Source organism: Macrobrachium nipponense, chromosome 6 (genome assembly GCF_015104395.2).
Source record: "Macrobrachium nipponense isolate FS-2020 chromosome 6, ASM1510439v2, whole genome shotgun sequence".
Taxonomy (NCBI): Eukaryota; Metazoa; Arthropoda; class Malacostraca; order Decapoda; family Palaemonidae; genus Macrobrachium; species Macrobrachium nipponense.
In genome coordinates this window covers 69,669,241-69,696,007 of record NC_061108.1, presented here as the reverse complement: position 1 = coordinate 69,696,007, position 26,767 = coordinate 69,669,241, and the positions used below count along the sequence as shown (strand labels likewise).

Below are 26,767 nucleotides of genomic sequence, written 5' to 3'. Positions count from 1 at the left end.
ATGTGACGTCACTGCCTCGTCCTTGATGACGGCATCAGATTACAACCGCTAGGTGGCTTCCGTGGTATCTTTGTGTAAGCTATACTAATACCTTACTATCTTTGCCATTTACCCTAGGAAATGGCAATCATAAAGGAGGCTCCAATGAAGGGGTGTGGACCCATTGTTAGCAAAGAAAACGGCATATATATATATATATATATATATATATATATATATATATATATATATATATATATATATATATATATAATGTGTGTGTTTGTGTGTTCGGTGTCCGTTTTCGTTTAAATATTAACTGCTATTTTACAGGTAGTAAGCAGTACAACTTGGACATTGTTGTTATAAGGAACGCCAGCTTCAAACGTACATTTATCAGTATTAAGACTTCCAATTTATTCCTTTAAAATATCCACCGTTCAGCATAGTCGTGATCTGTGTGATCCTGAATGATTTTTCATCTTTCCTGCATACGGAAAAAGGGGGAGAGTTTCTGTCAAAGAGCGAAAGAGTTGGCTGTCCCCCTTGACATCCAAGGGAAGGTTCTCCTTGGAGGAGCCAATTAGAGAGAATAGGGATCCACGTATTGTGCTTGATTGTACTTCTTTCCCGAAGGTAAATTCACGTCCCCTGAAACCTCAGAAGACAACTCTGTTGACCTTTTTGTTATCTCTTTTCCTTTTCCGTCTGTTCATTTTAATAGCTAGCGTAACTCCCTCTCTCTCTCTCTCTCTCTCTCTCTCTCTCTCTCTCTCTCTCTCTCTCTCATTTATGCACACAATAATGAGGCTGTTCTCCTAGGTGGGGCTGACTCCATTGCAAATGAAAGACAAAAATCAGTAGCATATGAATCCTATACCTAATGAACCAATTATGATACCATAGAACAGAAACTTCCTTTGCAACGAAGGCTTCAGATATCGGGTTATCAGTTTTGAGCTCAGACAAAATACTCCTTGATGAAAGGAGAAGGTAGTGTTACTATCAAACGGCTGATTCATATTTAGATTGCTGCTGTTCATCCTACTTATGCAAACCTTGAAAAACTGGGTATTGTGTGTTCTCTGTATTATCTATTTATTACTTATGGGTCCAGATGCAAATTATTTACCCAACAGTTTTCATGAGATTGGGGTGAATATTATCACGAAAATGCTGAGAAGATAAGATTTGAGTCATCCATACCAATTTAGCCAGAGGGAGACCTATTTCGATTTCATTCCAGCATTTTCCGTCATTTTCTGTTTTGCCAATGTTCCAAAATCCTTAAGATTGTTTATTTTTTATCATCATATTTATTTAGCGACCATCCTATTATTCATTTGGTATTCTTGGTCTGTTCTGCGCCTTTAATATGCAGAATTATTCCTACAAAATATCCGTTCATTTTGGATATGCTGACCACTCTCTTCTACCCGTTTCTTTTCCAAGCCTATCTCCTTCATAGAATGCCACCTAAAACATTTCCAGAGTCTCTTAGACTCTTGACTGAATTACTATGGTATGGTCAGAACTTTCCGAGCGCATGCGGGCCCTCTTCTGCTGAGACTTTCTCATCTTTTAACCTAGGTCTGACCACTCATTCTAAGATACGTAGTTAAATGAGCAATTTCATCAGTTATCCAATCCTCTCTTTCCTTTTCTTATTATGTGACTAATCGTCCGTCTTTTAACTCTCAAGGGATCCCCTATACTTCTGCATTTTTAATGAAAATTTTCCTTACTTCTTGATAAAAAAATAAGTCCTTGTTTTATCTTTTATGCCTCGTCATTTAGCTCTCTGATGTTTTGTAGGGCTTAGGGTAAGAGGGAGAAGAGATACAAAAGATATGAAAGTTAAAACATTGCAGACAACAACTTGAAGGTACAGAGTTGAATTAGGGACTGAAATTGCAGGATGTTGACTGATCATACTTTGCATTGACAAGAATAACGAGTGCTGTACTTTTTAAGCGTGTTTTCATATACGGAGGCTTGAGAAGATACGAATCTGGTGAAAATGTATTGTTACCTTGGTGAATCAGTATCAGGTATCCACATGTAACTATATTTTCTTAGTTATATAATAGTCGTTTGCGCCAAATGAATGGTTTCCAACTTCTCTTTCACCTTCTATGCTGATGGGTCTGTAACTTGTTCCCAAGCAAATTCTTTTGTCAATTCCAGCTATCCTGTTATGCTACACTCACTCTCGAATGAAGTCAGGAAGGTTTCAATGTCACCGAAGTTCAGCTACCAGGCATCTGCCCCAGAGAGCTTTCCAACTCAGTTACTTAGCACTAACCAAATCTGACTGTTTTCAATGAGGTTATTTTGCTATGAGATATTAATGATTTCCTACTTTCCAGTTACTAATGATTCATGCTTGCCGTATTTATTCCTGTTCGATTTCTCCTCGCCTTACTGGTTGCTACTCTTTCCTCGATACAGGTGCAATTTTCTCCATTATTTCACTGACTGAGAAAGAATATCTTCTCCATTATAAGTTGTCTCTACATTATCAGCCAGGCCACCATTTCAAGATAAACAGACAGATGAAAACATTATAGAATCTGAATTTATAAATAATTACAAAATAGATGAAAAGATCGCATGTTACAATACTTATACCTATGTAACATTATACCTTATGTAACAAAGCACTGGTGCTTGGGAGTGCATATGTACAGGGCAGAGATTCGGAGCCATAAAGAGGCGGTAGCTCTCAGCTCTGTCGCAGACAAACGACTGAGACAGAGGAAGAGTGGAAGAGGTCCTTCAGGGATGCATTTTCCTTTTAAACCATTTTCAAAACTTCGGAAAACACTATTTTAAAACATCACATACTTTTCAAGACATACAGACGTTGTGATCCTTGAAGCACGATCTTCATGGGGTACGAAAATGGTCAGTGACTGAGCACAAAATTTCAACCTAAATACAGTTCAAACAGGTACTGTACACAAGTGTGACGAAAAAAACTGAAGATTGACATATCGAAGAAGTGAAAGAATGGTATTAAACGGAAGCGGAACCTATTAGCGAGATGTAGCATATGTAACAGTGTCACTGAAAAATAATTTTCTGTCATCAGTCATCATTTAGCATGAAACAAATTGATTTGCATGTAAGGCATTAGCTAAATCCTGACTATCTTCCTGTCTTCAACAACACCATTAAACGTGGAGTTTCAACTCCTTTCCATTACCTTCTCAACTTTATCAGCAAACTTGTATTCCTAGTTATTCACTGACTGAAGACTACCTGATGTGATTTGGAAACCACGACAGCCTCTCCTTCGTGATTTAGACTCAAGCAAAGGAATCGTGAGATTTATGAAGAGCGAGAGAGGGAGAGAAAGAGGGCGGGGAGGCAGAGGAAGGGGAGGAAATGTTTAGGGGGAGGGGGGGCTGGCGGTGGGAAAGTGGTCACATGTTAAAAGGACACTTTGACCAGCTTCAATTATTAATGGTTGCAATGGGCATTTTCAAATGAGGAGGGGAAGGCCAGAGAGCGTCTAAAGTGAAAATTTCTCGGAAAGCTCTGCAGCGACAGAAAGGGCCAGATGAGGCGGCTGTGAACCAAAGCTGGAAAAAAGAGAGGAAGAGAAGGGAGGGAGGGAAGGGGAGCTCATGGGGAGTGTCAGGGTCGTCAAAGTCTTATGAAAGAGAGAGACATTTTTCTATGCGTCGGTGAGAGGGTAAGAGAAAGAAAACGAGAAAAAGAAATAGAAAAAGAGAAAAGGGCGGTGCTTGCCTAGGTACACGTCGAAAGCTGGAAGCACAAGGCAACTCATTAAATGTGCATAGCACTCAGATTACAAACCATTCATAGAATATCCCGTGAGACACCGGCAGCTCACGGGATAGGACGAGGGATGTTACTGGGGAATGTGTGAAGGAGGGAATGGAAGGAGAGATAGTGAAGAGAAAGGAGACGCGGCGGACGCTCGAAAGGAGAGAAAGGAGTTTCTGCGAGGAAGAGACTTTGCGTAATGAGGAAGAACGAGTTTCCCAAGATACGAACGGAACGACGTCTTATTAATGTTGTATATTGTTGTTGCTGTTACTTGGTTTTCTATATTACGGACAACAACTAGTAGTTTATTGAAAAAGATTCTGATCAAGAAATATGTCAAAAACAGACGAAAGGGAAAATGTCAACGTAACCGTTTCGAAATGCTGCAAAAGAACGTCATTTTTATGAAACGTCTGTAATTAAAAAAAAAAAAATAATAGGCGACTCTGAATAAAATCATCGGCACTGTTAATTAAGCCATTCTTTGGCAGACCCTGCGTCAGAATAGGAAAATTAAGACTTCTTCCAAATTTTAAACTTGAGGTTCAACAAATAACAATCGAAGTGAAGACAATGTAGTTGTACATAATTTTAAAAACTTTTAATTTCACTGTTTGTATTACAAGAACGCTATTTCCTGACAAGTTTTGCTTCAATTATCAAGTATTTTTAATATTCCAGTTTTTTGTCGGAAATCCTTTTCATGTTCAACTACTAAACAAAAAGCTGGTGTTAGAGTCTATCTAATCTATTCACCCTCTCCTAACGTTTGTTTCGCATTGCTGCTGCGAGGTTTTCCTCATGTTACGCCTTTAAAAACTTTCTTATTCTCAGCTTCCTTTTCAGCGCTGATTAACCTCATAGGTCCGAGTGCTTGGCCTTTGTCCTTAATTTTATATTGCTTTCCTACACTCTCCGCATGACGTACTTCTAAACATTTTACCTCAAGCTTGACCTATGTCGATTCAAGACACATTTAGCTTTTTCCATTACTCTCAAACGTCCATATAACCGCCTCATAATAAATATCATAATAAACACTTGATTCACTGACTCCATTCCATATCTTTACAGATATTCCTCTTTTCTAAGCAGTCCTTCTTTTGTCCGCCATATTACTTCAGTTAGAATCATGATATACGTCAATCCAATCATTGTAAGTAATACCGTGCCCCAAAATGTTGAACAGAATCTTTTGTCTATTAATTTTACCCCAAGGAATAATTCTTATTTATTCCTTCTTTCAAACTCGCCGGCTATCAAGTTCTTTATTAGTCCTTTTATTATGCCAAAGTCCTCCACTCCCTGTTCATTTTCCTCTTTCAGAAGGTTTTCAGAACACTGCCTCCATTGTTCAGTATCTCTTGATTTACAACTTTGCACCTCTTACATCTTACCATCTTATCTCACACACTTTGTTATACAATCTCCCAAAACCATATACCTGGTTACCCTTCGCACTGCTTGCTTATCTATTCCACCCTAAGCTTTATTTAGGCCAGATTACAACACGGTCAGCTTTACATTTCAGTATAAATCTCCTCTTTTCATAAATGCATCGTAGTGAGCACTTGATCCACTACTCTGCTCATAATAATGCTTATATCCCCTCTCTTGTATTAAATATATATATATATATATATATATATATATATATATATATATATATATATATATATATATATTTCTCCAAATTCCTTTGTGTCTATCCCTCACACTTTCACTGGCTAAACGGAACCTGTATATCCATCAGCTGGTGCCTTACCAGTCTTCAGTAACTCACCGTGCAACCTCAGTTGACATTAACACTGGATCCGCCTCTTTTATACCATCCACATCAAAATAATTGAAATTCGCACTTTCTAGCTTTGGGCTTCAGATTCTTGAAGTAGTATCTCTTCATTGGACCTTTCACTTCAAGGTCAATTTGCTCATTGCTCTATGCATTTGCTTCCATAAAACATTACTTATTTTACTCAGTAAGTTATGTAGTTATATTTGTAAACAGATTTACCTTTTTAGCTAAGTCTGCTACTTAATCATCTATCCCACAACTGCATTCGAAAGTTTACTTTCATTAGCTCACCAATTACTGCACATCGATTTTTTCATGTTCTCCAGTAACCACAACTACTCTTTGCTTATTTCATGGTTCCAGCCTTGGATTTCATTCTCATATACAGACACTCATCCTCTTCGTATCAGTTCTTCCGGAATATATTCATAAAATATCATTAGTGAGGTCGAAGACAGTGATAACGATGATGCTAAAGATATTCATTCCCAAGGCAGGTTATATATGGCAGATCGCACAGATATATTCACCACAAAAATGTGTCTGCAGCCCTGATCTTATGAGAGAACAAATAAGGAAAAGTAAATACTATCAATAAATACTATCTGTTTGAGCGTTCTTAGTGGTCGTTGATAAGAATATTGACAATTTACATATTGTCACAAAATAATGACTATATGAGGGTCCTAAGCCTTTAATGATGTGGGTAAAATCAATACTGTCAATACATATCAGTCGACCTGGGGTCCCGAGAGAGAGAGAGAGAGAGAGAGAGAGAGAGAGAGAGAGAGAGAGAGGGACTTGTACTATATCAGAGTTTTTAATGTATGTCGTAGAAAGCACTTATTTAATATCAGACGCAGAAAGCTTAAACACTTCACACATTTGGTTTGTAATTTCAAAGGAGCGGATTTTCTTCAAGAAAGTTACTGAAAGATAAACTGTGGCCAGTCGATCACTTGAATGCTTAGAGAATAAAGGGTGAATACTTCGTTTTAATAGAAGTGTGATATTCAAACGGTGTGAAAATATACGGACAGAAGCGGAATCTACAAAAAAATAAATAAATAAAAAACGTGATTTGCTTAGGTTTAAACTTAAGCTGACATTGAAAATGCAAAACGAAAAGGCTGAAAATTCTCTACGATACAGTCGGAAATTGATGACATTAATTCCAGATACTGAGAGCAATCAAAGTATGCACACGCTAATGTATTCTTGATAAGTGTGCTAATTCGTGAATTAAATGATATCCGCAAATATCTGAGAACTTGACATACCGAAACCTCTCCCCCACACTCACCAACAAACACCATATATGCTCTCAACTGTGTGGGTATTCGTGTCACGAATATATGCACTAGATTGTCAGACAACTTTTGTCATCTTTGGAAAGTGGAAAGCCACTGTTGACTAACGTAATAATTCCAAAGATAATTCACTGATGGATCATGCGTTGACCTTTGTTAGTTATTCTATGGTCGCATAACGCTAACCCAAACCGAATTAAATGGGGCGCTTTCATCGAAACCGTATAGCAAAAAAGATTAGACACAAGTCATTAATACCTTTATTTTGTATTTAATTCATAAAATGGTGTATTTTAACATAACGAATGGCTTGACTATTGCAAATAGGATGAATAAAGAAAAGAGACAAGACAGATTTGTTTGTTTGTATGGTGCTTTTACGTTGCATGGAACCAGTGGTTATTCAGCAACGTGACCAACGGCTTTACGTGACTTCCGAACCACGTCGAGAGTGAACTTCTATCACCAGAAATACACATCTCTCACTCCTCAATGGAATGGCCGAGAATCGAACCAACGACCACCGAGGTGGAAAGCAAACACCACCATATCAAGCATGCCACTGAGGTGCTTCAAAACAGATTTGTAAGAAATTGTGCGCAAAAGTTGCACTTCAAAAAAGCTGTATCACTTTCATTATTTCTGTTAAGATTTACTTTAAGTTACTGATTTTGGTACTGCTGAATGTTTAGCTATAGCTTTAACCAACTGACATCATTTGTATCGAAACGGAGGGCAAATTCATTTTACCATACACACACACACACACACATATATATATATATAAAGACAAAATCTACAAAGGCCTCGCAGTGGTACTCCATTGTTTTACTCTCCTTTGTGGATTTTGTCTTTATTTATATATTCATTGCGTTCCGTATTTTCGTGATTCAGTTATATATATATATATATATATATATATATATATATATATATATATATATATATATATATATATATATATCATTCGAGCTACAAATGTCCTTTAATATCATATTCGCTCTACCTCGGAATTGATATATTTTCATATATGTACCGAGGGGGAATTTTTTAGTTGATAATAATTTCGTACCCCAATGGGATCGAACCACCGTCCAGTAGGACGGGGAACGAAATCAGGATCGGACAGTGACACTACCGAAACGGCTATCAAGAGAGGCTAAAGGTTTATATCGATTCTGACCATTTCAAATCAACGTCGATCTCGTTGTATTTGTAATTAGAATCGATATGGAACCCCCTCCACCATGGTAGCCGATTCGAGCGTTTGTCCGATCCTGATTTCGTTCCCCGTCCTACTGGACGGTGGTTCGATCCCATGGGGGTACGAAATTATTATCAACTAAAAAATTCCCCTCGGTACATATATGAAAATATATCAATTCCGAGGTAGAGCGAATATGACATTAAAGGACATTTGTAGCTCGAATGATTTATATGAATCACGGTGATGTGATAAATATTCATATATATATATATATATATATATATATATATATATATATATATATATATATATATATATATATATATTTTATATATATATATATATATATATATATATATATATATATAATGTAGTAGTATATATATATGTGTGTGTGTGTGTGTATAGATTATACATACATATATACTTACAGGGCCTTATATCCAAATTTGATTTTAGATAAAGCGAAGAGATGTTGCGGGTGAATCTTGCGGTGGCCGGAACTATGTAAGCGGAGCCGATAGAGAATACCGGAAAGAAGCCGACAAAGCTTTAGAAGCCCAGAAAGAGACAGGATGACAGAAACGCGGTTCCATCACATTCAATATTCAGTTCAGTTCGTTTGCTAAATAAAGACATACTAAATTGACCCAACGATAAAATGAATTCTTGTTTGGAGATAAATTATCCCTTATGATATTAAAGCAGTTAGAGAAATGGAGATTCTAAATAAAACCATATAAGGTCTTCCCTTACGTATATTAAGTGTATATTAAAACAAATGAAAACAAAATTATCAGAATCTTTAAATCATAAGCAAATTCAAGGCAGAAAGTAACCAGTATCACCAACGTCAACGAAAAGATAGAAATCTCGTAGACTCTGACTCATAACCAACAGTAGATATTAGTAGTAGATATTAGCTTAGAATTATCTGCGTAGTTGAATAACAAAAATTGATGAGCCTAGCAGTAAATTAAAATAATGGAGTCAGGTTCCTTGCAGCTCCCTTTCATTATTTTTACTGTACCTCCGTTCATATTATCTTTCCTCCATCTCAGTGCATGGTCTTTGGTCTAAATCCTGTGTTCTGTTCTATTCTATAACAAAGCCAGAGCTTTCAACGCAATTGCTTTAACGAAAATTGATTGTACACACGTTTCACAGTGAAAGCATAAGTTGTCTTGGCGCAAGAAAAGAGGAGAAATCATGAAATCATTTTACTGTCAATTTATTTTCCCTATTCAGGTTTCCCTCTTATCCGTGACGACAGCCGAAATTATTCAAATGTCAAATTTTTACGTCTTGAAGTCAGATAATGATTTATTAGAAAAAAATTCAAAAACATAAAAATTGATTTGCTAGTTACAAGACGCTATCGTAGAGAACTTGTTAATATTCATTATGTTAAAAAGATGTGCATTTGACTGATTTCTTCCCGACGAGCGAAGGAAGTAAATCCGTAGAAAATTTTCTACTTCTACAAAGCTTGGACCAAGTCACATATAAGAATATATGCATCTGATATTCTCGCAAATGAACTCGGGTTTTCGCAAACTTTTGTGAAATGAAGTTTGCATTCCTCGCCCAAGAAACTTTTCAGTGATGTGAGGCGCTATCACACGCGCACGCACGCCCAAACGTACAGGCGGACGCACACACACACATAGCTTCCCCAATATTCACTGCTTTGCTCCGACTATATTCTCCTCCAAACATCTTTAAATTTACTTCGAAATCACAACCTTTACTCGCAGTTATTGAAACCAAGACTACTTGTTATAAGCTCCTATCGCAAATGCTCAAGATTGCGAACTAAAATAAGACCACGGGCTTTTATTCTTAAGGATGAAAATGATTTCAAGAAAGACTCATATTGCAACCGTATGTTATGCAAACTATTTGCAATGGATGATTCATGACAAGCTGCTGCTCTTGTGAAGGACATCCTCACCAAAGCTATCGCTCTGAGGCCCACAAGAGGTTTACAATCAGGTTTATTTTTTTCTGTCTTTTCTTTTTATATTAATTGGAGTCAGTTGCATAACATCATTCCCTGTTTTTAATAGGAATGACACACAAGTATTCTCTTACTCGTTCGTGGATAGTTAACGGATGGGTTAAAAAAAAAACACACACACGCACACACAAGAAAACCATTGCGACGAAGCCTTCTGACACCGTCGACTGTTCTGCAGTCCTTTTATTTACTCCCTGAACTCCGTGTGTTTGAGAGGGAATTCCCCGGGTCCTTCTCCCAGTGAACCGGATTTTATGCTTCTATTTTTCGTATACTTTTCTTCTCAATAGAATATAGGTGCGCGTCAAGGTCTACGGGTAGTCTCTGTTTGAATGCACGTCCATGTATACTAAAAAATAATCATTACGGGTACTTATAACGGCTCAACTTCTACAAAGCTATGACATCGTAGCGACGAATCCCGATTCCGATTTGAATCAGGATTGCCGTAAAATGTATCGGCGTAATTGTTGAGGTAAGACCGTCTTTCCTTTGGGAAAATCACAATTTCAGAAAAGGCTTTCTGGATAGTGATCGGCTATGAAACAAAATTTCATGATAACTGCCCATCGGAATTTGAATAATCGCAACGAAATACAGGGAAAATAAAACGAATCCGGTATCCTCACAGTAGGTTCACATCTGTAATGGAAACAACTCAAATGTTATGGTCTGCCCCTGAACTCAAGGGCAAGGTTCCATAAAAGTTCTTATGATTCACCAGAAAAAAAGAATAATGATATAGTTTGCTTGAAGAGCAAAATTTCTTGAAAATCTTCGGAGAGAGAAGAAAAGCAAAGGCTGTCATCAGAAAGCACCTATCGATAGTTAGAGTATTTTCATACTATTTTGGCCCTAAATCGCCAACGGATTCAAGTCAGCTTCAGAACAAAACAAACTACTACACAATCAAACGACATTCGTTCTGAGATTATCTCAATATTCGAATGGATTAGATTTTGACTCTTGAACACAAATCTGTCGACTTGAGAGTTTTTACTGAAAAGTAGACGGATTTGAAAGTTTTGCGAGATTCTGTAACTTGCTGATAAGACTTCAATTTTCCTTTTTTTTATAATGTCGCAATCATTAATGGAAAAATGTTAGTAAGTAGTTGCACATTTCGAATCGCAGAAACGAGTTGAGATGTAGTGTCCAAATGTGAAAAATCACTTCACAAATACCAGTAATTATGATTATCCCCTGCTTATTACACAGTGTAACATTCACACCTTGCAGTGTTCACGGGGTGACGCTCGTAAATGAAGGTGGTCGAAGACAACAACTCAACCTTCATCCTGGAGGGAAAATTTGGTAAACAAATATGAACCTTTAAACTGATCCACTGTGTAATATGTTTCCTTGTTAATATTTAAGAAATGATTGTACTTGAAGGACAGGAAAAGTCACTGCAATATCGTTCATGCACGCTTTTAAAGCGAAATATGTAGAGTTATCTTCCTTATTTGTTATATACTGCGAGAGCCTCAGTCGCAACCCTGTGTAGCATTTTTAAAAACGAGAGACCAATACAGATAAGGCAGCGCAGTAAACTGAGAAAGAACTTAACGAGCAATATGCTATCCACTACGTCTTATGTATGAACTTCATTATTTTCAATAACCTTCCATTTACTCTTCTCGATAAAAAAAAAAAAAAAAAAAGTTTCGGTGACCTTCGTCTAACTTCATAAATTATTATATTTTCTAGAGCTTTTTAACACTTTTCCTATTTATCTTCTATATCGTCACATTTTTGGTCTATTTTAAAAGAAGGAATGAATTGCGATTTTATTTTATTCTTTCAAAACGAATATCTTAATCTCCCGCGCCCGTCCCACTCCTGTCCCTGGCTTTCTGAAAAAGGGGTCCTTCACTTGAGGCTTCCCACTGCAATCAACCTTTTCTAGTTTTGTGCTGTTGACTCTTATTTTGTGATAATTACTACTTTTCGCTTACTACGGAGTAAGCCTACAAAATGCTTTACTGTTCTTATTTGTTCTCTGGGAGGGGGGGGGGGGGGGGGTTGTTGTTTGGTTTCCGGGCTGCGGAGCATAGGAAATATCTATGGAAATGCCTAAAAAGGTCTGAAAAAAGTGTTTCGGGTTGAGTTAAAGATGCAGGATTTTTTTCCTACACACTTCGTGCTCTTGAACGTGCAAAGTCCAAGGACAACAATGCAGGCCTTGACTGCACAAGACCCATCCATCGGAATGGTACCGAGAATCCCTAACATGACAGAGGCAGGGCGGAAAATCATAGTCTAATAGTGGACAATAATGAGAAACCATCATTCATTCATCCTAGTGCAGCGAAAACGATCAATTATTTCTAGGGTCTAGGGGCACTACCAGATGTCTTGCCCTAGGCATCCATCTCTCTCCCGTTTAGTTCCTCTCATGGCCACCGACCCAAACCAGGAGGGTTCCTTGCTCAGTATCCTACGCCTTTCGGGACTATCTTGCTCTGCTTTGGGAGAGAATTGTTTCGATTGTCGAATATTTTGGGAGGCTCACCTTAAGCCAGATCCTGTATATGACAGGTATTATTGACACAATGGACCTTGAAATTCCTTCAGGTGACGTCAGACTTTATTTCTCCGTAATATTTAAAGATTTATTTTCTGTTGTTACGACAATGACATGCAATTCGAAAAATTTAGCCCCTGTGATATCACACTTCTTTAAGTGCACAACTGAAATCACTTGAAAATCGAACTATCCCTGAATTATGCACTAACAACATTTTTTTTTTTATCAGTAAAGCTGATCCTTGAGAAAAGTATCTAATTTTATAATTCTCTCTCTCTGTCTCTCTCTCTCTCTCTCTCTATCTCTCTCTCTCTCTCTCTCTCTCTCTCTCTCTCTCTCTCTCTCTCTCTCTCTCTCTCTCTCTCTCTCTCTCATTTGATTTGAATAGTCTTTTGTACCAACACATCAAAGATCAGTGACCCTCAATTCCAAGTGAACGAAATTGAAACAAGACCATCGAAAACACACTATAATTCAGAGCAGACTGGATTTAATTTCGACAAAGACATCGTGTGCAAATCTATATATGATGAGTTTAATAATATATGAAAAGTAAGTCATTTCATTGCTAGTGAAGCATTACCTTGTTTTTAAGAAGTGTGGAGTTTTTTCAAAAAGTCCTTCAATCAAGTCTAAGTCATGGGACGACAAAATTAACATGATATGCAATGATGACTAGTTCTTCTCAAAAGTAAACCTTATTTAGGCAAATGGTTTTCCCAAGCTACATGTATATATACACACGCACATACGAATCCACACACTTAGACACACACATACACACACATATATATTATATTGTTATATTATATATATATATATATATATATATATATATATATATATATATATATATATATATATATATATATATATATATATATATATGTGTGTGTGTGTGTGTGTGTGTGTGTGTGTGTGTGTGTGAGAGAGAGAGAGAGATAAGCAGATTTTTCCTGCAAATCCCAGTAGAGCTGCTTGAAAAAGGAAAATAGACTTATGTTAAACTAATCTTGACGAAAGTTATTGGCCCTTTGTAAACACGTGTATGTCTGTATATCTTCTAAAGGATTTCAAACTGTAATTTTGGCTGTATAACTGATTATAAACGCATGAATCATTCGCAGGCAAAATATCCTGCGACACTTAAGGTGTAATTTTTTAAGGTACGATCAGAAGTTTTCAGGGACCATAGACTGCGTCGTTCTAGTGTACACACGTGAATAAGTCAAATGCAAATCCTCCTGGAATGAATTTCAGTCAACAAGAATTTTCCCTTCTTGGTCAGAAACATATTACAATAGAGTTAACGAAGATGACATCTATTTCCATAATTTCACTGCAATTGTTAGAGTACAAGCTCGATTACTGCAATACGATCCTTTGAAATAAAGCAACACATTCACATGGAAACACTGTTCATGCCATTTCATGCCATACACTTAGCGCTTAATCCCTGAATACTGACAGCCTCAAAGAATTTTAACCACTCTACTAAAACCTTTTGGTAGCATTAAACACTACCATAATACTTCATACTAAACAATAAGAATTTGAAAAAATAACAATGCATCATGTGAATTCTCAAAATGAATTCAGTCAACTCGCCTGCCAGCACAACCATTTCGATGAATCAGAATTTTCTCTGTAACGGTCTTACACCGGAGGCACGACGCAATGTCATTGTTTAATATTTCAAAACATACACTATAAATTAATATTATATATATATATTATATATAATATTAAATAATATATTTATATAAGATATATATGTTGTGTGTTGGGTTGGTTTGTGTGTGTGTGGTGTTGTGGTGTATATATAGTATATATATTATATATATAATATATTATATATATATATATATAATACTTATATATATATAATTATAATTATTATATTATATATATATATATATATATTATATGTGTGTGTGTGTGGTGTGTGTGTGTGTGTGTTATATATGTATATTATTTAATATTAATATATATATTAATAATATATATAAGTATATCTATATATAAATATATATATAATTTATTATATATATATTATATATTTATATATACATATCTATTATTATATATATATGTGTGTGTGTGTGTTGTGTGTATATATGTCAATATATAATTATGATATATATATATATATATATATATATACTATTATATAATTATATATTATGTATGTTGTTAATATATTTATATATATATTATTACATATAATTATATATATTATATATATATATATATAATTTATATATATATATATATATATATATATATATAATATATATATATATAAAATATATGAGAGACAGAGAGAGAGGGAGAGAAATGCATTTCGTATTTAAGAATCTTTTAAACTACTTGTTAGAACATATCTTAATCATTTTCTTTCCTTCCTTCTTATCGTCTCGGGTATATTATTCTTTTTAATAGATTGAAGTAAAAACCATAAAATTATAAGGTGTCCAACAATGAAAATTCCTGAGTACATAGTTCTGCTTTTCATTGCGCGTGTATCTAATTATATGAATAACAATACTTCTGAAAACGGAAATCTTGATTTTAGTTTACATCAGATGGAACCTTTCTGGCGTAATCACAGCTATGGAATCCATTTCAAAATTAGTGGTATTTTATGGGACGGAAATCGAGCTATCCTACGAATATTACGCTTAGCAACAACTTGCTTGTTTTGATTTGCTAACATATCAAAGAAAAAACCTATTTTTGGTTAAGAATAAAACAATGACAACATAACTTTCAAGACTCAACCGACGATTGGTTGAGTATTGAAAATTATGGTGGTTTTTCTTTGGTGTGCTAAAAAAATCAAAACAAGAAAGCAAATACTAAGCGCAACATGAAAGGTTTCAAAAATAATAATTGAACAGTACGCTGACAATCTACCACGAACGTTTTATGAATTTCATTCCATTTTATCTATAACGTTGTGTTAAATACGCCATAGACAGCGAAAGAAATAAACCAACTCACACTGTCTGGACAACATATTTCCAAACTAATTTTTTTTTTCTTTTTTTTATCGCTGTGTGTGGAAACTGGATATTCAAACATAAATGACAACATTCTGTTTCACTTTAAAATTAGTATTTTGATTGCTATTTCTTTCACCTATAGATTAAAAGGATTGTCTTATCATACCTAATGGACGAAACTTAAATTGACCTATAATTCTTCTTCTACTACCTGATCAATTACCTACTGCAATATAAAGAAGGAAGATAACAGCAACTAAGTAAGACAATAAATGTATCATTATATTGTTATAAACGAATTTGCCCTATTAACAAATGTCTCAATAGGAGCTTAGAGAATGCGGAAAGTTATCTGAACCATATTTTAGCCATTATACCTTTAAGAACAAAAGACCAAAACTCAGTAGATTTTACCAAAATTACAATAGCTGCTTATCCTTGACTTAATTTTTCTCCTTTTTCAGGACATGGAAAACAAAGACGCCCTTAGTGATGCTTGCAATATGGAGATTTCCATACGACCAGAACCCCACCTGGAAGTTTCCCAGGACCTGGAACTCTTGGCGCAAGAGATTGCAGAAGCCGCGGTCGAGGAAGAAAGGAGGTCTTCTACCAGTTCCTCGCCGACCCCTTCACAGTTCCACATGCCTGACTTTTCCTCCGATGAAATGCTCGAGGCAGATAATCTGACGGATACAGAAAAACCTGGTTCAGCTAAAGCGGAAGTGGGCCTACAAGAGCAAGAAGAAGGGACAGTTCCTGATAACGTTAGCAAAAAGAAGCGCGATAGAGGTCGATCTCAAAGTCCGGTAGACGAAGCCTCATGGGAGATAGTAGACTCTGTCGATGAACTAAGTGTTTCCCGCGACGAAGACGAAGACACAGTAACGAGCCCTGCGCAAAACCACTGCATTGTCAGGAAATTCCTTGGCAGTCACGACTTGTGGCAAAAGCTCAAAGACTTGGGGATGGTGTGCGATATATGTAACGACATGAACTCCAGCGATAACCAAAGTGAAGACGTCAGCGGCTTCCCTGGTCTTCCTAACAGTGCCAATGACCTAACTGTTTCATGCAGTGAATCAATGGTTATATGCGATATGCCTCAGGTGAGCTTAGTTTTGAAAGTATTTTCTGCACTTGTAATCGTTCACAATAAGTGATATATATATATATATATAGATATATATATATATATATATATATATATATAATATATATATATATATATATTATATATATATATATAAAGGTATAAGCCACAAAGGAAAAATAAACAACAGAGTTTCTGCAAGACCTTTCGACGTTCAACGTCCTTTACTCAGCAGATAAACTGACTTACATGAGGAATTGACAGTACAGGAAAGCTCGTATAACTGACAGATAGGGATTATAAAGAGATTAGTACCTAGAATCCGGCACACCTGGAGAAAAAGTAACCTTTCCAAACAAGCATAAACATGTGTACAATTTAAAAAAAAAAAAATTAAGTCAATCTGCTCAGACACAAGGACAAGACAATTAAAGGATAATATAGGGTGACAGCCATTCAGAACTTGGGTAAACAAAAACTTATTCACAATAGATGTTCACAATACATATTAAACATGCATATAAACGAAATCTCTAAGGCAACTAATTTTTAAGTCTATAATTATATCTTTGAGGTCATTCTTAAACATGTTACATGTACAAATACAAGGGTCTAAATGAAACAGGCCACGCCTAATATTAAAATTACAATGTGAAGTAAGTTGTATTATAGCAGATTCTAAAAGATTTCGTGATAAGACATCTTTTGATATTGCAATTACTGAACTACCAATCCAATTTATTCGGTGGTTGTTTTCACTTAAATGAATGAATATTGCATTAGACGTTTGCCCAGTTTTTACAGAATATTTATGCTGGCTTAATCTTACTTCTAAGTCCTTGCTCGACTGTCCGAGATAAAAAGAAGGGCAGTCCATTCATGGAATTTTATATATTATGTTTTTGCTTTCCCTGGGGCCATTTTTTATTAACATTCCTTTTAGTGTGTTATTATAGGAAAAGACAAGGTTGACCTTAAAGGCTTTTAACAATGATTTAATGGTTTCAAATCCTTTAAAATAATGTAAACTAAGAAAGTTCTTAGAATTTTCTTTCTCCGGAGATCTCTGTTCGTGAACCAACAGCCATACCGCCGGTGAGACCTCTTCAGTCAGCAATAAGAGATCTCTGTCAAACTTTATGTAACGTAACAGTAAACAGAGAGGACTAAAATACTGACAAAATCTAGAAATGAACTAGAACTCAGGATTTTAAAATCTATATTAATTAGATTAAATAAACCAGCTTTAACAGTTCATTTCCTTAGTACATAATGTAAATATGTTTTATATCGTCATGGTCTATTTTAATTATTGTTTATTTTTTACTTTTTACTATTAGTTTTCAGACCTTTATTGTATTTAGTAATTGTAGTATTATATATATATATATATATATATATATATATATATATATGTGTGTGTGTGTGTGTGTGTGTGTGTGTGTGTGTGTGTGTACATACATACACACAGGGCTTCATGATCATGAAGCTTGCCCCACCAGAAAATTGCCTAGTGTGCCATTTAGAGAAGGGTTGTTGAGCACCAATACATCTCTGTTGACACAAAAAAGTGAGTTGTGTAAGTTTGCCAAATGCGATGGGCTCCAGCCGGGGAAATTAAGGACAAGGGGACAGCTTCAACATCCCAAAAATAACTAGTAAGAACTGGAACAGTAGACCATTATGATGCCACTTCCCCTTTAAGGTGAAAGATATATGGTTGAAGATGTTGGAATGAACTGTTTGGTGGGACATGTGACATAATTATAACTGCCAGGAATAGATACGTCGAAATATTTAGGAGGAGAACGGTTAGTGTAGGTGAGGGAATGGATCAAAATGTTTCCTTATGGTTGCATCTAGTGAGAAGAATGAAGGCTAAGTGTGATGGAAAGCGCATAGCTCCCAAGTGTATGGAAGACCCATCCAGTGCTGGGCAGATGCCGTGAAAGATGTATGGAGAAGGAAAGTCTTAACATCCAGGATGTGTGAGAGTGCATGTAAGGTAGAGATGAATGATGCAGTGTACTTGTGTGTGGGGGAAGGGAGGGAGGGCGGGTTGGGAAAAGTGGGGGGCGGGGGGGGCGTTGCCGGCGGGTTGGATATTTGTAAGTGCGCAAATTGATGAGAGTTTGTTAAGGCTGAGGAAATTTTCTATGCAAGTGGTTCATACACTTATCAGTAGTTATAGTATAGGTGCTGTTTTTCTCTGGAGCCCCATATTAGCTTAGCTTATGTCGCCTTAATATTATATATATATATATATAATATATATATATATATATATATATATATATATGCATGCATATATGTATATATATATATATATATATATATATATATATATGTATATATACGTTCGCACTCTGATTGTTGTAATTTGTTTGCTCGCTGGACGACAGGAGGACGAGGAGCAACCAGCAGTAGAGGAAGGTCAATGCCCGTTACCGCTGAGGAACATTCCCGACAATCCTCTGTTGCCAAGTTGGAAAGGAAGAGTTGCTGGAGCTACGGTAAATTATCCACAGTTTTTTGTGTTATTATTATTTTTTTAGCCATGATTTCGTTTATATTTGATGTGAGAAAATTCTGAAGCTATTAACATGCATGATTAAGTGTTCTTATATACAATAAGGGAAAACAATCTGTGTTCAGGGGGGAATATTACTTTATCCACGGATCACCTCTTGGAGCTAACCCTTGGCTGACCTTCTTATAAAGTTTCTCTTAAATGTAGAAATTATCTTGATCCCAATCAGAATCTAGATTTCAATTGCCTCAGTGTCTAAATGATTGATTCGTGCTCATGAAAAATGTTTCCAAAAACGATTAAAACTGAACCAATATTCTAAGATTTGCTTCCATCCCAATCAACGAATCCCAACCCTCGTCCCCAAGTGACGTGGGATCTCCACCAGTGCTGAATTTTGGTCAGCAAAATCTCATGAATGCATTCTTGGCACTTTCAGTTCAACACATGGATCAGTAGAAATTTATGAAACGAGTTTACCATTAGAATTGGGGTCTTTGTCTACTTGGATTTCTGCTACCGAAAACATCTTAGAAATTCGTACATACTGATTTCTGAAACGAGTAGCACGATTAACGGGTGGGTGGCTTCAAATAAGACAGTGAAGAAAGTAGAGGAGCATAGCAATGTAGAGTCAGTTATGAAAATATGTTTTGATCAAGGGATAACCGAAAGAACATTTCCTTTTCTATTATTTCTGACTCTTTATTCCTCAAAAGATTAATTTTTAATATTAAATGACAAAAAAGTAGTTATAAATGACAGCAGGAAATGCATTATATAATTGTATACATGGTCATTTGCTGAACCATGTGGCTTGTGTATTATATAACTTAATCAGATGAATGCATGCAGTTCATTTATGCAAAAAAGAAACATTCTATGGCTAACAACTTCTCTTTATACTTTCTCGTTAACGAAACCAAATGTGAATGGCTGATTTCATTCGAAGCACGACCCCGTTTTTTCGTAGCATATGTAGGAATTCTCGTGAAGTTCTCTGACAACCCATAATTACACCAATGATTTAACATATGTTGCTGCACGAATATTAACATGTTATATAAGCGTAACTTGTTATAAGGTACAGAGATCGACGTTTCATATTACTTCTCCTGTGGTAGAACGACCCAAGTAACTCATTATGGACTAAAATTAGTAGAATTCGGCAAATTCACTTTGACAAGTGTATATAATGAAGAGACTGATTTCGTTATACATTTTGGAAGCATTAAAGACACTACTGGAAAATCTAATCCCTATCAGTCAGCAGAACTAAATATGCTCATCTTTAAGGGGACTAATTTACCAAAGGCCTACGATATTTCCAGGGTCACCAAGGCGCAGAATCTTACCTTTTTTATTTCTAATGTATTCCTTCCAAATGTCAGTTAAACGTGAATTCTTTATATCATTGACTAAATGACTACATAATTTAGATATAATATTTCCAGTTAGTCCCGTAGCCTTTTCTTTGGTACTTACGATCCTCTTATTGATTTTAAGAGTATCGTTTATATTTGGTTAGCTATCACGATCACAATTATTATTATTATTTGGGTAGAAGACCCTCTTTTATTCAAATACTGTGAAAGACAGTGGCGGAATTAAGCGAGTTGATTTTATATATTGTTTTTTCTATTTTTCTTACAATCTGCTTCTCAGGCTCAGCTATGTTTTTGAGTAACTGGCTAATATTCATATTGGGAATTTCTAAAAAATAAAAAATAAAAAAATGCTTAAGGAGCTTTTATTTTATTAAAACAGGATCTCAGATCCAGGTCAAACGGGTCGTAATCCGTGCCATTGTTATTTCATAGGCGTAGTTCAATTCCAGGCCGGGGTCTTCTTTGGTTTACAGCTGGTGTTGATGCTGATAAAGCTGGTATCACGTGACCTTTCGACCTCCTTGTAGGTCATCTTGAAGAGTTGGTAGGACTCTAGCAAGAGAGTCTGTGTGATGGTATTTATAGCGGCTCAGACCTAGAGTTGAATTCTCGTTGGTCGGGCCAGTCTTGGGCGAAATCGAGGATGATATAGAGCAGCTGCAGCGTGCATTCCACAACCATAGCTGCCTCACATTCATGATAGAACACTGCCAAGATCGCCGCCACCCCTTCCTTGACGTCCTTGTCAAACAGCAAGATTCCGGATTCAGCACAAAGGTGTACACGAAACTGACGAACCTGGGAATGTGCCTGAACGGTAAGAGCGAGTGCCCTGAGAGGTAAGGGGCTCCACAATCAGTGCCTTCGTCAGGAGGGGCCTCTCACATTGCTCCTCCTAGAATGACACACAGTGAGTTGGAGTGCGCTGCCTAGGTCCTCGTTGACAACGGACACACCAATCATGCTGTTCATGAGTCGATAAGGAAGAATATGGAAGCCTGGTACCCACCCCCAAGCGAGGGCCCCGCCCGACGTTCCAGAGCCCATCAAATTTTTCTACAAGGGGCTCTTCCACCAGAGGTACAAGGAGGACAAGCAAGCCCTCAAAAACATCATCAAGGAAAACGTCAGCCCAACTGACCCAGACAAAAACATCAAGCTCATAATATATTATCAAACGAAGAAGATGAGCAGCCTGGTGATGAGAAACAACATTTCGGCTCCCCTGCAGGATCCCTTGAAGAAGACAAATGTGGTCTACTGATACACATGCCCGGTCCAAGGCTGCCTCGGCAAATAAATTGGTGTGACATCTATGCATTTCTCCAAGCTAATCTGCTGCCACGCCAGGACTGCCCATAACAAATGAATAAAAATAAATTATATTACCTCTAATATCGAGATAATAGATTAAACAAGAGATCCCCATCGTCTGCACCCCCTGGAAGCCCTCCATATAGGAGAGGAGACACCTAATTTAAAATCACTTGGGAAACGTTTCTCCTTCCCACCACCGCCTGGAGAGCAGCAAATAGACCCCCATCGATGCCAGATAACCAGGAGCCCCCACTGGATGATAGGACTCCTGCTACAGACAGAATTTCTGATGTCCATCTCCCAGACACACATTGTCAAGAAGATGACCTGCGAGAAGTCGAAACATCACATGATACCAGCTATACAAGCATCAGCTCCAGCTGCAAACCAAAGACGACCCCAGACTGAAATTGAAGTACGTCTATGGAATAACAATGGCACTGGTTACGATACCCCTGTTTGACCTGGACCTGAGATCCTGTTTTAATAAAATAAAAGATCCTTCAGCATTTTTTTTTATTTTTAGAAATTCCCAATATGGATACTAGCCAGTTACTCAGAAACATCACTGAGAAGCAAATTGTAAGAAAAATAAAAAAAAAATAATATATAAAATCAACTCGCTTAATTCTGCCATTCTCTTTATTATTATTATTATTATTATTATTATTATTATTATTATTATTATTATTATTATTATTATTATTATTATTATTATTTCGGAAGAAGGCCTGCTCTCATAAAAACTTCATTTAACAAAATGGTCATCTGGATGCCATTGAGTTGTCTTGCAGATTATGAGCTCTCGAGTGAATTTCTTTGTAGCAGCAAGTAAAGTATGTAAATAGCTGTCCCAAAGTTCATTTATTCTTTGATGTTTCAATAGCACTTCATTGTCTTCACCTTTATCCATTTCTATATGGGGTCGCATGTCATTTGCTATTTTATCTTACCATCTGAACCTTGGACTTCGTCTCCTCCTTCCCTCCACCTCCATGCTCATAACCCTTTTACATGCATGATTTTCTTCTCTTTGCATGACATAACCAAAACACTATAGTATTCTTTCCTGGAACTTTTCCGATACTTCCCCTACTATTGTTCCTCCAGTAAATTCATTTCTGATCTTATCTCTTCTCAGGACTCCACATATCCAACTCAACATCCCCATTTCACCCACATCCATTTTCTGTTCTTGATCCTTCTTCATCGGCCTCATCTTGGCTGTTTAAACCATCACTGTTCTGACTACACGTTTATTCAAACTTTTCTTTAACTTTTGCACTAACCCTCCTGTTACACAATATCCTTGATGATCTTCTCCAGTTTATCTAAGTACCTTGTATTCTTTGCTTGATTGCAGAGTCCATCTCTCCATTGTCAGGTATGTTTGATCCTAGATACCTAAAAATTTTAACTCTCCTGATGTCATCCTGCCCAAGTTTCGCTGTTCCCATTTTTCCTTCTCCTCCCATCCACAGATACTCATTATTTATCCCACTGATCTTCAGACCTCAGTCCTCAAGTGTCTGTCTCTACCTTTCTACCTTCAGCTCTGCTCCTTCTCTAGTCCTGTCTATCAACACTATGCCATCAGCAAATCAAACACTCCAAGGAACCTCTTACATCTGATGTTATAACATCCATAATAAGGTAAAATATGAAGGGGGTGAGAGTTCACCCTTGATGGAGACCAACCCTCACTTTAAACTTTTTCTGTAGTTCCAACAGAGCTTACTTGTATGCTTGCTTCTGCATACATATCTTGTATACCAACTTAACCCCTTCTTAATAGAAAAGAAGTAATGAGGGCACTAAATAAAACAATGGCTGTTATATTTGCTTCGAGATAAACTACGGAGAAGTATGGAGAAAAACAGAAAGAACTTCACTTGGTATTTATTGACTTAGAAAAGGCATATGACCATGTTATCAAGAAAAGAGGTATGGAGGTGTTTGAGGGTGAAGGGTGTTCTGAAAAATATATTAATATTTTTAACTTCTCTCACTCGTTGTTGCCATCTACTGCTATTCTTCTTAGGGTTTCTTTGATTGGTAACTTTTCCAAATATTCCTTCCCCTTGCTTTTGTGTTCCCCTTTTGACAGAATTCTTGCATATTTATTGTTGATAAGCTTGATGTGCACCAGATTTTTAGTTGCTTTGTCTCTACTTTTTGCCATCTTATTTCGAAACTTTTGCTTTACTGGTGTTTCCAGTTTTTCATACATCTAATTCATTGCGCTTTCCTTTGCCCTTGAAGTCTTCTTTAGTTCCTCCTTTGCACCACAGAATCATTTCGATCATAAGCTATCTTAGCCTTCTTCCTCTTGATTTTTTCCTGTGTATCATGATTCCAACACCAGCTTCCTCTCATTGGGTTGGACCTCTACCAGATGTCTTCCCAACAACTCCTTCTGCTATTCTAAGAATAATAGTGCTTATTTTCAACCCGACAGGTGTTTACAACCTTTTTGCTAATCAATGATGCTGATGAGTTAACCAGTTCCTTAAATCTTTTTCTCATCTCACAACTTATCCACAAATCACAACTTAATTCTAATGACTCTAGAACTTTTCTTTTTCACCTATACAGTATTATCTTTCATTTCCACTATGAAATATCTTATAACCACTGTCAATCTCTCTTGCTTTGATTCCTCTCCAACTTGTCTCTGAAATAGTATGTCCACTTTTTTCTCTCCATAACATCTTCCACCTCCTTACTTTGGCTGGTCATGCTGCCAACGTTCAAAGTCCCTATTCTCAACACGGATGATTTTTTTCTTTAAGTACACCCATCTTAGACATGATAGCCTGTGTCCATTTATCGAGGAAGTCAGGTGAAGCCCCTTTGCATCGCTTAAAACAAGATACACTCTGGGCCTCCTGATTTTAGTTGTTCCTGGCTGTTATTCATAGTTTTTGACCTGTAAGGGCTGTACAGCTGGATGCCTTTCCTGCCAGCAACCATCACCATTTACCCTATCTTTGGATTGGCAAAGGGAAGTTGCTGGCTTGCATCTCCCCCCCTTACCCGTCCCCCCCCCCCCCCCCCCCCCCCCCCCCCCCGGAGCTGGTTTTCCTAGTATTCTCTGCCATTTATGAAAAGACAAACAATTATGCTGTATTTGAACCCACAAGTGGGCTTGCAGAAATTTTATGGCAATTTTTGATTGGTTGTCAAAGTTGGTGAGCTCCTTCTATTGCCTGAGAGTGGATGACTTATGCTGGAACATCTGGCTGATCTATAGGTACTGATTGGCTGGTGTTAGGTCAACATTGCCCATGAAAATACTGAAAAACTCAGGCTAAACCTTTGAGGAGAAATGGCTCTCTGCTCCACATTTGAGAGGAGTGTGGATACCACCATTCCCTTTTGGACATCTGCGTCGCCAGAAATCCTCAAGGCTTTCTCATGAAGGTCCACCATAAAAGCCACTGACATCAGCTCTGACTTCAATGACAGTATCTAATACCTTTAAAAAATCAAATTCTAATGGCCTTCAAAAATTCAAATTCTGTGTTCATCATGCCGTCTTGCTGTTCCTCTTGTAATGCCACTTCTGATGAGTTCAACAGGTCACCCTGGACCCTGGTGGATAATGGTACTTTTACCATCTGGTGCCAGGTTAACAAGAAGTGAGAGGACCATTGGCCTGCTACTACAGGGACTACATGTGCACCAGTAAAGAAATTGATCAGGCGCCCTGAAAGCGTTATCATCACCCATGTAAAACCCACCAATGCAGACAAAAATAAAGTTGATCATATGATCTATTACAAGGATGAAAGAAGGGTTGCCCAGTACCTCATGAGGAACAGCCACGTTGGTAGCAATGATCCCATGGAGAGAAGTGTGGTTTACCAAATATCATGCCCTGAGAATGGATGTTGCCATTCATACAATTGTAAAACTTAAGATTTGCCTCTCTAAGTGGATTGCTGTTCACTTACATGAAAGGCCAGTATGCCAACACTACACAAGGGAACACAGAAGTGCCCTCCCAACACCGGTAGATTGTAAAGAGCACTAAAAACCTGGAGGACAGTGTCAACGATCATCACTGCCTGCAAAATAAGGAGGCCTCTCCATCCTCTGATGGAAACCACTGCTGAATGTGACCCAGGGGACCCATCTTCTCCCCACCAACATCAGTAGAATGGCAAGATGCGCCCTTGGAAACCCTTCAGCTGCCCTTTATGTCAGGCAGCATTACCTACAATCAGAACTCGAGGGACCTGGCACCATCCAATAAGGATTTTTTTTTGGTAAGCCAGGCTCCTCCGGATGGGTCATTCCATTCTCAGCCAACAGGAAGATAGCTTGGCATAATTGTACCCCTGGCTTTATTTGCCTTTTGATAAATGATAGAGAGTACTGTCGAAACGTCAAAGTATAGATAAATTTTAGACAGCTCTTAAATGACCTGCCGCTAGAAAGAACTCTCTTAAGATATTGTGAAACTGCAATACAAACTCATGGGCATCCAGACAGCCTTTTCTATTATTATTATTATTAGTATTATTATTATATATTATTATTATTATTATTATTATTATTATTATTATTATTATTCGGTGACAAGCAAGCTGAAAGTGTGTTAATGACCATTTTAAATTGAATGGTTTGTATATCGCAAATTGTTGGTCACAGACAATAGTCTGCCAAAATGATTATCACAATTTTCAGTTATTATTATTATATTATTATTATTATTATTATTATTATTATTATTATTATTATTATTATTAATATTATTGCTATTATTATTATTATTAGGTGACAAGCAAGC

At 36.8% G+C, this 26,767-nt stretch overlaps 1 protein-coding gene across 4 annotated transcripts in view; it reads left to right on the top strand.

The window, feature by feature from the left end:
• LOC135216711 (uncharacterized) overlaps positions 1–26,767 on the top strand; it is a 153,124-nt gene that overhangs the window by 96,533 nt on the left and 29,824 nt on the right. For 3 of the 4 annotated variants that reach the window (XM_064252167.1, XM_064252168.1, XM_064252165.1), the window contains exons 2-3: positions 16,109–16,753; positions 19,140–19,250. In XM_064252167.1, coding sequence (XP_064108237.1) covers positions 16,112–16,753; positions 19,140–19,250 — 753 coding nt within the window. In that variant the 5' untranslated portion in view covers positions 16,109–16,111. Of the gene's footprint in view, positions 1–15,786; positions 15,905–16,108; positions 16,754–19,139; positions 19,251–26,767 lie in introns of all 4 variants that reach the window. The other variant, XM_064252166.1, reaches the window with a different exon arrangement.